At 39.0% G+C, this 14,565-nt stretch overlaps 1 protein-coding gene across 5 annotated transcripts in view; it reads right to left on the reverse strand.

Moving 5' to 3' along the window:
- Window positions 1-5,556: 5,556 nt before the first annotated feature.
- The window catches only part of ANO10 (anoctamin 10), a 92,656-nt gene continuing 83,647 nt past the window's right edge, over window positions 5,557-14,565 (reverse strand). For all 5 annotated transcript variants that reach the window (XM_061586734.1, XM_061586733.1, XM_061586737.1 and 2 more), the window contains one exon: window positions 5,557-6,619. In XM_061586734.1, coding sequence (XP_061442718.1) covers window positions 6,575-6,619 — 45 coding nt within the window. In that variant the 3' untranslated portion in view covers window positions 5,557-6,574. The remainder of the gene's footprint in view (window positions 6,620-14,565) is intronic.

The raw sequence follows: 14,565 nt of genomic DNA on the forward strand, positions 1-14,565 counted from the left end.
GGTGCATAAATGAAGTTCATGTCAACTTTATAAACTATTAATATAGCTACTGTTTCAGCACTGATGTGATGGTTGCAATAAGTAAAAAATAGGGTTGCGTTTACCTGTGAATGATGTTCTCTGTTCAGTTCACACCTTGAGAACTGAACATGTGCAGGCCAAATTGTGGGAACTTTCATAGTGTTCTAATGAGCATGAGGCACTTTTCCCCTCCCCTTAGAGCTGTTTTATCTGCCACTTATGCGAATAGGAGGGTGAATGCCCTCTTTCAGTAGGTAAAGATGGGAGTATTTAGGAGTGTCTTGTTCTTTAGGTGTTGGTCACTGTGTTCTGGAATTTTCTCCCCCGGACCCAGTCTGCTGGGTCAAAAAGCTGGCTCAAAAGCCTTTATTTTAAAATAAAATACAAAAACACCATGAGTACAATTGTTCAATCAGATGGCCATTCTCTGTGTTACTTTTCATGGAGATGGGTATGAGGTGGAATTTGAAATGTAAATCTTAAGACACCTTAAAGAAAATAGGCTGTCTAATAAGCAATATAAAATGGCCGCCTTCATCTGATTTTGTCAGGTCACGGTGGCTCTCTGACTACATGTGTCGTGTTATATGCTCAGAAGAGCAACTAATTTGGCATCTCAAGACTGCTGCAAGACCTCACAGGCGTCTGTGCATCGTCTGTGTCCATATATAGAATATATTTGAAAATGTAAGTTTTGGTTACAATGGATTAATTGGAGCTTCTTTTGTCACAACTTTCTTGAAGCAATCTGGGACTCCAGAGTTGGTTACTTAACATTTTTTAAATTAAAAAATAGGTTAGAACTGTACAAAGTGTGCTGTTAGCTGTTTCAGACAGTACTGCAGGCTACCCTGTCTTTGAGCCTGTGATCCAGATTTGGCTTCAATCCAAAACTGCTCTGTCCAAATGGGTGAGAATTGCATACACATACAGAGTTTTCTTCTCTCATCTCCTCCCCTCCCACCCCAGACAGGTTCTCTGAAATGGCTTAGAGTAAAATATTCAATGCAGCTTCTCCACCAGCTGTAAAGACACTGCTTTAAAATACTTTTTCAGAACATTCTTGTCAATAATGGGTGTTTTTCACTTCCAAGGAAGCTTTGGGTTCTTCTTACGGTCTCTCTACTCTTTAAAATTCTAGTACTTAATCCAGCCAACAAACCTCACAATAAAATTTATACATTATACAAAAACAATACGATTTTATTGAATAATCCATTAGCCATTTGGTATCCTGGAAGGTTCTCTGAATATTATGTTTTTTTATTTGATAAAACAAAAATTTATTACAAACTAGCTAAATTCCTATTGAGAGTATTGAAGATATAAGTACAAATTTTATCCAAATCAATGAAATCATTTTTTCATATCCGCTTATTAATAGAGATATTTGATAAATTTATGTTCTGGTTTTGTACAATGTATACATTTTTATTGTGCAGTCTGTTGACTGAATCAATAATTTGCTGCTAGTATTAATATGAATATATAACTTGTATTCTGCAAGCACAGATATATCTCTGGCTGCCACTGCAAATCCGTCCTCACCCAGTCTTCAAGCTCTTTCAAATGTATGAAGGGAAATCTCAAATTTCCAATATTCATTTTGTGTCTTGCTTTCTAGCAGTGGAACTGCTCTGATGCTATTGTGTTGGAGAAGGGTAAAAATGTCTAATTTTCATGCTTCTCTAGGAAATTGGACTGTTTTTTAACTGAAGTCTCTACCCCCCTGAAAAATAAAGGCCACAGCTGGAAATGGGTTTAGTTAGCAGTGTATAGGGAAACTCAGTTCAAACTTTTCTCTCCATAGGAGGTTGGACTGGCCCAGTACTAGAACAATGAAGTACAGTGCAAATCTTACTGTCTCGACTGTTGTCTCTAACTATGTATAACATTAATAATGATGTCGCCTGAAAGCTCTGAACTAAGAAATCCTCTGAGGGCTAAGCTAGATGTGATGTTTAAATGTATCTTCTTTTTAAAGCAATAGCAACTGCTGCAGGGAGGGCTGATAATTATCAGGATTGCTGCAGGCAGGGAAAGGGAGTTTAATCCTTTTGTCCTCTCTGCAGTCCTAATAAAGATTGTTTCTCTGAATCTGTTTGATCCATTATGAGAAAATCCCACACTAACAGCAGCAGATTTCCTTCAGTGCAAATAGCAGCTTCAAATGGGTGCTTTTCATCAGGACCACAACCAATGAGGAAAGGGTTAAACCCTCTATCAGCAGAAATCCAGATAATTATCACCTTGCCCCAGCAATAACTATTTGTATTTTCAAAAAAGTGAAAAATCAAACTAACTGTGCCTCTGTTCAGAACATGATGTAAAGTGCAAGATACTCTCAGTGATGCATAATTGCATAAGCTGCACTGAAATGGGCAAAGTTGAATTTATGGTGAAGTGCTAGATCAAATCAATAATCCTATAGGCTCCCTGTTTCCTGTACTCAAGCATCTGTATTTCTGATAACTTTGGCTTGCACAATATGATGATGTATTTTCTCCTTTAACCTCTGCTTAAGCTTTAAAGTGGGCATTTATGGATTTGTGATATTCTAAATATGAACTCTTGCTAAATTTGGTCCTGGTATCCATCTTCTTCCATAGGTGCAACTCTGAATGTTGCACTGATTATAAGCAGTCAGAAGAAAAAGCACATACTATTTTGGTTAGAAAGCACAAATGTAGCAGACAAGGAAAAGGAGGTTTCTACTTTCTGAGCAGTGTTTCTTGTTTAGACGCAATATTGTTTGCAGCTGATTGCTGCCCACAGTTTTATCAAAGAGAGAATGTTTCCTGACCCAGTGGTATGATGGAGGAGGCTTGTGAGGGAACAGCTGTAGGACTTCATCTGCTCTGGCAAGCGAATGATGTGAAAATGGAGCGTTCAAGTTTTATTACTGTTGGTGATAGTATAGAGGCAATCGGAATGAGGAAAACAAGCAGAGGGTGGATAGTTCTTTTATGGGATTCTCACTTTATGTTAACAGTTTAAAATGGTACCACTCAGGGATGGCCCTACCGTTAGACAAAGTGAGGCATCAGATGCTATGGGAGGGGCAGCAACTATTCCTCCTGAGCCCTTAGCCATTCCCCTCTGTCACATGGCTTCCCTGATCTGCCCCCCGCACCTAGCCTGCTGCCTCAGTTACAGTGATGGATATTATCCCTATCAACAATTCTGAAGTAAGATTCAAGTGCTAGTCCAGGCAGCTTTTGTTTGTGGAATGAGGAATGTGCCCTTTGCCTCAGCCCCCCAAATGTTTTGGGGTGGCCCTGGCAACATTTCTTTGCAAGATATATTTCCCCCCTCTAATCAAAAGCTAAGAGTTACATTTTAATTGCCTGTAGAGGTACATTCAAAGTTGAATAAGTTCCCAAATTGAACTGCAGCCAGAAGACATAATCAGGGCTGTGGACCCAGATAAAATCCAATAAACTAACCATTCTGCTCCCCCTTGTCAGTTCACTATTCTGTGGCTGTCAACTGATCCTAATAAATTGGGTGCCATGCTACATACGTATGACTGCTTTGCTCTCTACAATGAAAAAACATAGCTTTTTCCTGGGGTTGGGGGAAGGCATGGCTTCAAAATTCACCACTCCACTTTTCCTGCTTTCCTGGCTGTTAGGAAGGAAGCAGAATAGTTTCCAAGTATCATGAAAGGCCATTTCCTGTTCTCTCACTTTGGACATAAAGTATAGCATCTGTAATGAAAGCTGCAGCAGCACAACATGTGAGTTAAACACACTCTCCCGCTTGCTTTACCAGGGCCATTTTAACTAGCAACAGAAGGTGGGTAAGGGTAGAGAGTCCAGAATTCTGGCCATATAACCATTGGCCCTTTCTCAGATGGAAGGAGATATAAAGGAGTGACAGCTCAATAGCTAAAACCCTCTTCTGTGTATACAAGTGGTACATAGGTTTTACAGAAGTACAGTGAACTCTTTTATATTTGACTGCTCTGTCCAATGCTAGGATTTTGAACTCTTCTGTGTAGCTTTTTTTTTTAGTGCAGTCTTACTGGATAAAAAATTAAAATGTAACTCAACAAATGGTCAGTAATGAAACTGCAAAGTAAACTCTCCTTTTTTCCCCTCCCCCCCCCCCCCAAAATAGGGCCTGGCCAATAACTGCAAAAATGTGTCTGGAAGGTGGTCAACTTTGGCAACTTTTCAAGGAAGTGAAAACAAACCTATTATATGCCCTTTCTAACGTGTTTGGAGGGAACAAGTAGTATTTGGGGGCAATGCTTTTTACAGGTTGGAATGAAAACCTGGAGGTCTGAAGGATTAAATTCTCTCTGTGTGTGTGTGTGTACACGTGTACACACACGTACCTTCAAGTCAGTTATGACTTATGGCGACCATATGAATCAGTGACCTCCAAATAGCATTTGTTATAAACCACCCTGTTCAGATCTTGTAAATTCAGGTCTGTGGCTTCCTTTATGGAATCCATCTCGTTTGGTCATCCTCTTTTTCTATTCCCTTCTGTTTTTCCCAGGATTATTGTTTTTTCAGGTGAATCATGGCTTCTCGTGTCCAAAGTACGATAACCTCAGTTTCATAATTGGCATACTAATAAAATACACAAATAAGTATATTCTGAAGCTAATCTTGTAAACTTCAAACGCATGAGCACCAACTGAAAATGGGGCAAACCCTTACAACTACAGTTCAAGTTAAAGATAGATTTGATAGTTCTAGCATGCACATATAGCCAGTATGGTTTAGCAGTTAGAGTGTTGGATTATGACCTGCGAGACCAGGATTTGAATCCCCACACAGCCATGAAGCTCACTGGTGAATCCTCACACAGCCCTGAAGCTCAAAACTTATAGTCCTGAACTCAGAAATGCTTGCTTAACAACCCTCTACATTTTCATTGGTGAACACAAAACACTCAGAGAGAATAGAGAGTTCAAAGTCTAAAACGAAGGGGAAAAATCAGACCCCCATTGGACTTTTTTGTCAGTGGTCTCATAATTTGTTGAAATTAATTAAAAATCACCCATGTTCACAGAGTACCTGTAATCCTATTACTGGCCTTGCCCCATACTCTGACCTTCATCTTTCTCATTGAAATTAATGGACACGAGTAACTTACAGGTCCATTAATTTCAATGGATCTCCTGAGTATGACTAAGATGGGCTACAACCCATTGGGTGCATAATTAATCTCCTTTGGTAGCTGGCAGGCCCATAGGCACAATGTGTGAGATTAGGAGGCCTTCAATGCTTCAAAATGCTCAGGCATTTTAGTTTAATATGTTCAATTTGGTTTTAGATTTGTGGATTTTTATATATATGTTTTTGTACCGACTTACGTGATTTCATTGTATATACTTTCTGTTGTACACCGCCCAGAGAGCTATGCTAGTGGGGCGGTATAAAAATTTAACAAATAAATAAATAAAAAGGCTGTGAGTTTGTGTACTGAAACAAAGTCTGGAAAACCTCATCATGTAACAAACAAGGATTTTGGTACACACAGGAAAATTATATTCACAAAGATTAAATCTTTTAATGGCTTTCTTGCTGGTCAATTCAAACTATTATCTAATTCAACCTCTCTTTTATGACTCATGAAAGTGGAAGATAATGCCAAGCAGTGGCGTCACTAGGGTTGGTGTCACCCGGTGCGGCCCGCAGCACCTTCTCTCTGACTCCGAGCGATCGCATGCGTGGTGGAGCGTGCACACGGCCTCTAGGAGCGCACGGCTGAACGACAAGGCCTGGGAGCGCGCCGCCGCCTAGTTGTCTGCCGCCACTTCCACCTTCTAACAGCCGAGGAAGGCAGCTGGCGCGCCACGCGAAGACTCTCACTGGTGCCTAGGCGGTGCCTGGGGGGGCGGCTCTGGGTGTCACCCCCGTCTGGAGGTGTCACCCAGTGCGGCCCACACCTGCCGCACTGCCCTAGTGACACCCCTGATGCCAAGCAGAAATAATATACAAGCCAGGCTTAATTTGTAAATTTCATTGGGAGTGGGTCAAGCTGAGTGAACTTTATACTAAATGCTTTCTTTTCCAGCTCCTAAAATGAATAATTTGACAGAGCACTGGTTTTAAACAAAATATTGTCATATTGAGTCTCACACATTTTACAGTACACTTTTTTTTAAAAAATCCAAAATATTGTGCTGGATTGGCCCTATGGGACAAATTTATACATCACATTTTACTGTAAACAAGACTTGGATTCATTTCTTCATAAATGCAGGGAACTATCTACTAAGCTGTCTACAGAAATTAATATGATGACTAAATATTGTAGCAGAAGGATACAATTGTTTAACTGCCATTGGGAATATGAAGCCGTGAGTTAGGTACTGCTGCCTCAGCTTGATGGCTATAGACAGTAACTAGAGCTGGCACAAGCAGGCCCTACATTCTGAATGATATGCAGAGGGGGCGGAAAGAGAATTCATGGTGAGTAAGAATAGGTAATGCTATATCATGGAGTATTAGAACGGAGTAAAAATATCAGGCATTTCTTGTTGTTAATACTTATATAGTCTATATTCTTTCACAGCTGCTCAATTTATCATCTAGGATGTTTGTTCTTTCAGAGACTCCGCTGCCATCTTCATTTGCTGAAAGAAAATAGTAGGAAAGAAAAATGATGGAAGTTAAGCAAACACAATGAATCTGAGGGATTGAATTGAATGAATCCAGTTTTTATTCTAATCAGTATTACCTCAATTCAATTTTTCTAGAGTTGGTGAAATGAGCATGGAGTTTATGAGAAATTTATGTGGGGTTTGTTGCTCAAATTCAAATTAACTGCCCATTTGTATGCTAAAATTCCAGCGACAATTCCCATTCGCTTCCAATGTCAATGTATCTATAGTTGTAACTACTGTAAACACAAATCTAATAAATAAAGCTTTAGAACCCTTTTGAAAAATGCTCCTCTTGAAAGTTTCTAGGAGGACAAATAATTAGTGGGGTTAACAAAACCTTCATGGTGAATTGGATGGAAAGTACTGACTACATAGAGCCTAGGTGATTTAGGGTTTTATTCATTTATTTATTTATTATTATTTAATTTGTATCCCGCCCTTCCTCCCTATATATCAAACTGAGCACCAAAATTTGTGACCATAGAGCTTTTGCAAAAATGGGAGGTTTCATACTTGTTGCTGGACAGGACAGTTCCGTGCTGCAGCACCCTCTTTGGAAATGATAAGAAAAGCCCTTCTGGGAAAGGGATGCTCCGTGGCTACAACAAACCACTAGGCTAATTAGCACATCTTTCAAACGTAAAAAATATTGTCAAATTAATAATGTGCTGAAGTTACACTTCCAGATCAACTATTAGCAATTTTAATTTAGTTCATGTCGTACAGTTTTGTTTGTGTGTTCCCTGTAATAAAAATCTCCAGAGTTGAACGACAGCATTCAAATTCTTTAGGCAGCTTTGCCGCCATGTAGTTAAATGCCTTAAAAAACAAAGCAAAACTACAGCTGAATTAATTAATTGTAAAACTATCAGAAGAAGGCAAAACACAGAGTAATACTGAATTCACGACCCATTAAACTTGGACTAATTCATTTATCCTGGAGCAATTTCTCAAGTTCTCATCATGCTGTGATTTATGGTACAAGCACAATAAGAAGAGGTGTTCTATTCTGCAGTGCTGCCTGTATATAGCACTAATCTTGAAAACTACACAAGTAATATTATCTTTCATGGCTGACGGCAGAACTTTTGTATGAAGAATAAAACAGAAAGCTGTCATTATGAGTCCTAAGCCCCTGTTTATTCTAATACTCTTATACTTCACATTGTGTTGACCCCTGGAGGGAAGATATCTAGTTCTTTGGCAGAACTCATTCAGTCACCAGCACCCTCTGGTTGGTCTGGGAAAGACTCCTGTCTGAAACCTGGAGAGCCACTGCCTGTCAGCATAGACCAGTGCTCTTCATCCTTGGGTCCCCAGATGTTGATGAACGATACCTTCCCTCATTCCTAACCATTGAATATGCTGTCTAGGTATGATGGGAGTTGCAGTCCAACATCTGGGTTGACCCATGGCTGAAGAACAGTGGTGTAAGTAATACTGAGCTAAGTGGCCCAGTGGCCTAATTTGGTATGAAGCACCTTCCTATCATAGCTTACTGTTGTGTTGCTTACACCTCTGATCATTCACTGGAAATAAAAAAATGGATTCATTGAAGGTAGATGTGATTGTTCTTCACCACAGTCTCTAAGCAATCCCATGTAGAAGTTCTGTGCCTACACAGAACTAATAGATGACAATAAAATCAGTTACATGTACAACCCTTTTTTCTTGAGATTGAGGCTTTTTAAAAGTCATGCACTTTTTCCATTTGTAAGACTTGTTGGTTTTTAGTATTTTAAAATGATAAACAGCCTTGACAGAAAGGAAGTATATAAATACAATAAATACATACAAATAGTGCTTCCTTAACACTGGATGTAACTCTATACCCGCAGATGAACATCTAGGTATTTAATAATCAATAGCAGATACATATTCAGTGTCTTCTGTGTTCTGTGATATTTCTAGCAGCACTCATGATTTAATGGCTTTCAATCTGCCACTGCACAACTGAATTTGGACAATGACTAATGCACTGCCAATTCTGGCAAAAGTAGAAAACACTGAATTTTCATACCTGTAGGTTAAAAAAAAGTAGCAAAAAACTGAGAACATATTGGCCTAAGTTCTTATTTACACCAGAGCTGAGCAGGAAAAATTGTTTTTGTTCTAGTTTATAGTGAGGAATTGTGTATGAGGCAGAGCTTGGAAATGTTACTTTTTTGAACTACAACTCCCATCAGCCCCAGCCAGCATGGCTACTGGATTGGGCTGATGGGAGTTGTAGTTCAAAAAAGTAACTTTTCCAAGCTCTGGAGGATACATTATATTACTGTAATATTACTAGTAGAGAAATTTGGTTTCATTCATAGTTTAATATCAATCTAATGTGCACTTCCTTAAACTGTACAAAAATAAAAATGCAGTTACACTTCAAGATTCCCGTTTTTACAGATTTTGAGGTGGAGTTTTATAGCCAAATAATGGGTACAAAAAGTAGTGTGCATAAATTAATGAAAATTAAACACAAAAATGAATTAAAGAAAATTTCTTGCAAAAATATGGCAAAATTACAGAAACATATGTATGAGCAATCTACATTAGAGAGATGAAGATTTTTTTATGATGACTTCACAAATTTTAATCTAGAAATGGGGACACCTGAATTTAAGATTGGAAAACTGAGAAACTGAGAGAACCAAAACTGACAGATTTGGCCATAGTTTATGATTAGGCCATGAAGCTTGGCTAATGTGGAAAGATCAATTCTGGGCCACTCTCCTTGTCCTTCTGAAATGCTGATTTTCCAAAGCCTAAATTTGGTGGTTTCCTACTAAGTACATTTATAACCTGACATGTCATGTTTGCTACAGTTCTCTTATCATGGTAAAGACTATCTGGAAATATAATTTGTCATTCCATAATATTCACACAGTGAAAAATATAACAAGCAATCTAGTTGACCTCAGATTAATAATTGACCTCAGAAATTACTATGACTGAAAAATATAGCAAAATTGTATGTTAGAATAGGCTATCTGCAATGCAAATACATTAATTTGCTTATTTCAGAGTTTTTATATCCTGTCCTTCCTCTAGAACAGAGCAGAAGATGATTTACAACATAACGTATAAACAGTAATATAAAATATAAAATAAAATAATAACACATCCATTATACAAATAGCAACACTAAGCCTCAGCATCAGCTTTCACAAGCTTGGATAAATAAATTATACAGCTACAAGAGTGGCTGTATACTATAGTCAGCATGGATTTTTCACATTCCGTAATGTGAAATTGAAAATACCCCCCATGCTATTCTGATCCCTCCCATAAGCTCATTTCAAAACAAAACCTTACAGAACTTATAGTCCTGAACTCAGAAACACTTGCTTAACAACACTCTAAATCTTCATGGCAATACACAAAACAGTCAGAGATAACAGAGAGTTCAAAGTCTAAAAGGAGAGAGAGAAAATCCAGAGCCCCTTTGGATTTTTCTCTGTCAGAGTTCTCATAATCTGTTGAAATTGATTAAAATCAGCCATGTTCACAGAGTACCTGTAACCCTATTACTGACCTTGCCCCATACTCTGATCTTCATCTTCTGCAGTCTAAAAGTTAAAAAAATGCCTGGCTGATTTTTAATCAATTTAAGAAATCTTGCATTGAACTGAATGATAGTGGTGGACATGCCCAGTAAGAACCAACTGTCAGTGTTCTAAAGGCCAGACTCACAGCTGCTGGGCTTGCCTAATCAGGAGGCCACACCCACACCAGACTTTGATTTCACTTGAGACAGTAATGGCTTTCCCCAAAGAATCTTGGGAAGTGTAGTTTGTGAAGGGGGCTGAGAGGAGACTCTTATTCTTCTCTCCCCACCAGGGCTTTCTGTATTGATTTGCAAGAAGAGCTATCAAAATGCAACATTCCTCTCCTGCCATTTGTGTACGTGTGTGAATATAATGCAGCTTGAGAGCCTGCAAAACAGGCAAAGCCATTGGCATGTGAGTGCTACTTTTGTAAAAAATCTGAAGAAATGTTTTTAAATGAATATCCAGAAATGCTTTATCTGCCCTGTACGAGGCAGCAAGTGACTGAGCCTGATTTGTACCATCAAAAATAAGTCCTGGAGAAGTCCAATTGGGTTTGGTGGGCTTCATCCAAATAAGGAGCACAAACCTAATGTTACACAAAACGAAATAGAAAACCCTTTTAGTTAGATTGTATCAGGCAAGCCAAGCTGTTCTTCAGATAAATGGGCTACTTTCAGCCACTTTTTCTGTTGGCTGGGGCATGAAGCAGGGTTGCCTTTGTTGCCTCTGCTTTTTGCCCTAGCCATCAAGAACAATTCACACATTGTGGGCCTTGTGACTGATGACCAGAGCCATTTAATAAATGTTTGCAGATGACATGGCATGGATGTTGACCCTTCTGGCTGTTCCCATCCCAGCAGCCATGACTGAAATAAAAGCTTTATGAGGCTGTTTCAGGATTTTCAGTTAACCTTAATAAATCAGAGCTCCTGTGTTTTACATACTTCTCCTGAAGTGAAATAAGCCCTTAAATAAAAATCTGGTCTATAAACTCTGCAACATTTCCTTTAAATATCTGGGGTCATTATTCCCAAAGATTTGTCTAAATTAATATATCTCAGTTTTAAACCTCTCATTAGGGATACAATTTTGAAAATTAAAGAGAGGGACAAATTTATGTGATAATGGTTGGGTCATAATGCTGCAGTTAAAAATGATGATACTGCCTCACTTTTTGTATTTGTTTTGGGTGCTCCCTGTCCAGATTCCTGATCTCACCAAAAAAAAATGGGAAAGACTTCTTACTAAATTTATTCACCAAAATAAGTGGCTTCATCTCTCATGAAATAGCTTATATATGCCTATAACCCAGGAGTGAGTCCTAACCTTAAACAGTGTCACAATGCTGCTCATCTTCATAATATATTAATCTTGCTCCAGAAATCTAAAGGAAAGCCATGGCCTTTGATGGAATTTGGTCGGAACCATTTGCAGGGGCTTCCCTTCCAGTTAATTTATTCTAAAATAAAATAAAATGAAATTAGGCATTGTTTCCAACCCTTTCCTTCTTTCAGATCTCATGGTATGGAAAGTGTGGTGTTTATAATTTATTACCAGTAATTCTTCTGTTTCTCCATTAATATTTCATGGTTATTTTTATTATACAGAACCGCTGCTACATTTTCAGAGTTTGGAAGGGGCAAGGTTGTACTGGTTAAAGGATTTTTTATAGAAATTCTAAACCATTAACCAGACTGAAACTACAGCAAAAACTGGGACTCCATATACTTGGCCTCATATTCACCAGATTTTGCATTTTATATGTCAGCCACAAGTTCTCCTAGATGCTACTTGATCTATGATCTAGTTTAAGAATTTAATTTATACAATGTGCAAGCGGTCCAAAGGTACTTTGTCCAGTTCTATGACACTCTAATACATTATTTTACTAAACTTCTCACTACTCTAAAGGCTCATTGGGAATGAGACTTCGAACTGCAGATAGATTATGTTCATTGGAACTAAGTCACTGGGACAGCTCCTTTCCATTCCACATCGGCCAGGATCTGTGAGAATGTTCTTAAAATCCTTCATCAATTGTATATGCATCCTATATTACTAAGTAGGGCCATAGGTATAAACACCTCCTCCTGTTGGAGAAATTGTGAGGAGCATGGCTCTTTGTATCGCATGTGGTGGACTTGCCCCAGAGTACAGCAGAGACTTCTTGGAGGCAAAGCTTATAATGGAACAAATTATAATTCGAGACCCGAAGATAGCTTTAATGTCAATTTACGATGATGAAGCTCAAGATCTTAATCACAAACACCTTATTACACACCTCATGACCGCTGCCTACTTAAGTATTGTTGAGTTCTGGAGATCCTTGCATGTTAATTTGATGGAAATCTGGCTTCAAGAACTCTGGGGCCTAGCCCTTATGGAAAAGTTAAAACAATGCTATTAAGGAACAAAGGGCACACAAAAACCAGTCAAGTTTTGCTTAGTTTGGCTCAGCTTTATTCAATATGCTGCTGCAAGAGAACATGGATATAAGGCACCAGCAACTCACAGTGAACTATAGCACGATACCTTTATTTGACGGGTAGAATTTCTGATCATTTGGTTTTAAACGGTTCTTACTATGGCACTCATTGGAGGAGGGGAGGGTTATTTTTTCTTACATTGCTTTCTGTTTTTAAAATCAGTAAAAGTACTTAAAAAAAAGAACTCAGCAGATAGCAGCACTCAAGGCTCAAAGATAAATTGGGTTCCGTTTTCAACTTTCAAAATTGTATCACACAGCTGAGCTGGATTGCACAAACCTTAATTGTGTATGTGTAAGGACTTTTGTCTCCTCCCCTTGGACAGACAATAACCCGATGCCTACTTGATGGGCAATTACCTGGCCCACTTACTTTTGAATTTAAAAAATCGCAGCCCATTGTTAGAAAAAATAAAAATAATGTTTTTTGGAAATGGAAAAGGTCAACATGGGAAAAGCAGAAAATAATGAAGCATTAATAACAATGGACCCTAACCAGCTGTCAGTTCATCAAAATGACACCAAACCAGCACCAAATTACATCCCTACTCTGGATATAGATAGGCCCTCTTAAGGAGGGGTCACATCATCTTTTTTAATGTTTGGGGCATCACCCCTCCTGCAATGAAGCATTAACTACTCCCTGGACCAGCGCAATCAATCCCCCTCTGCTAATTTGTATAAACTAGGACGGGCAAAGGTCACGAGGATACCAGGTTCGCCTCACCCCTGCAAGTGTTTTGTCCACATTCTTGAGCTGCAATCACTGAACACAGACCAGATGGTGCTCTAAATAACTAACCTGCTTCAAATATGGTGTCAAGTTTGACACAAGTGTGAGTGACTTTGCCCGCAAAAGGATTTGCAAAATTTCACAGTGTGCTACTGATAGGTCAGATGGTAACACTCTGAGACAGGAACCAACCAGCTCCTTGACCATTAACTAACGCTCTGCTTTGAGGGTCATTGAGGACAGATGGAAGCGGAGAAGTGAAAAAGACATTACCTTTTTAAACAGCCACATTGTACTTCCCCTCCCTTTTCACAGTGACCCAAGCAAAACTTGTAAGCATCACACTAAAAAAGAGCACTTTCTATGGTAATGAGAAGTGACCTTAAAAATGATACAAACGAGATGCTAAGAAAAAAAATGTTTCTTACAAAAGATAACAGAAGCCTTCGATAGGTCACACGATGGTATTACTACTTGATAAAACTGTCCTCAAAGAATGAAAAAAATCTGGTTTACACATCAAAACTAGGATCTGCTGCACCACATCTGGGGGTGGTGCAGCAGTTATGAGTATTGGATGAGGACAGGGAGGGACGGGCTCAAATCGCATCAGCCATGGAGCTCCAGCCATGAGCTTGGGACTACTTTACAGGGTGGTTCCAACGATGGCATGGGGAAGAGGAAAGTGAGGATATACATTTAAATCCTGTATACTAATAGCAAACTCATTCTGTAGCCAAAATGAAAACACCTACAAGGGAGAAGTGTCAGGAGGCTTGGAAGAACCACAAGGTTTGCAGAAGCAGGAAAACCAGATGGGAAGGGGAACTGAAGATAATATCCTGACCAGGAACACTCGACACTGCCACTTTTTGTTATACATCCTACTTGATAGTATTCTGTTCTTCAAAATACCAGACATATGCAAAATCTATTAGATCACGTAACTTATATATGATGCTGTCTTATATTGCGTTCTGGCAGCAGCTCTTCTCTAGGCTTTCAGATCTTCCCAACTTGACTGCAGCAGAAGATCCTTTTAACTGGAGGTGCCAGGGATGGTACCTGGAGTCTTCTACGTGCAGTTATGTGCTCTTACCTCCCCAGAGGATTAGCAAGGTGTCTATTGCTACTGGCGGGCTAAGTAGCAGTCTTC

This window comes from Rhineura floridana, chromosome 10, assembly GCF_030035675.1.
Source record: "Rhineura floridana isolate rRhiFlo1 chromosome 10, rRhiFlo1.hap2, whole genome shotgun sequence".
Taxonomy (NCBI): domain Eukaryota; kingdom Metazoa; phylum Chordata; class Lepidosauria; order Squamata; family Rhineuridae; genus Rhineura; species Rhineura floridana.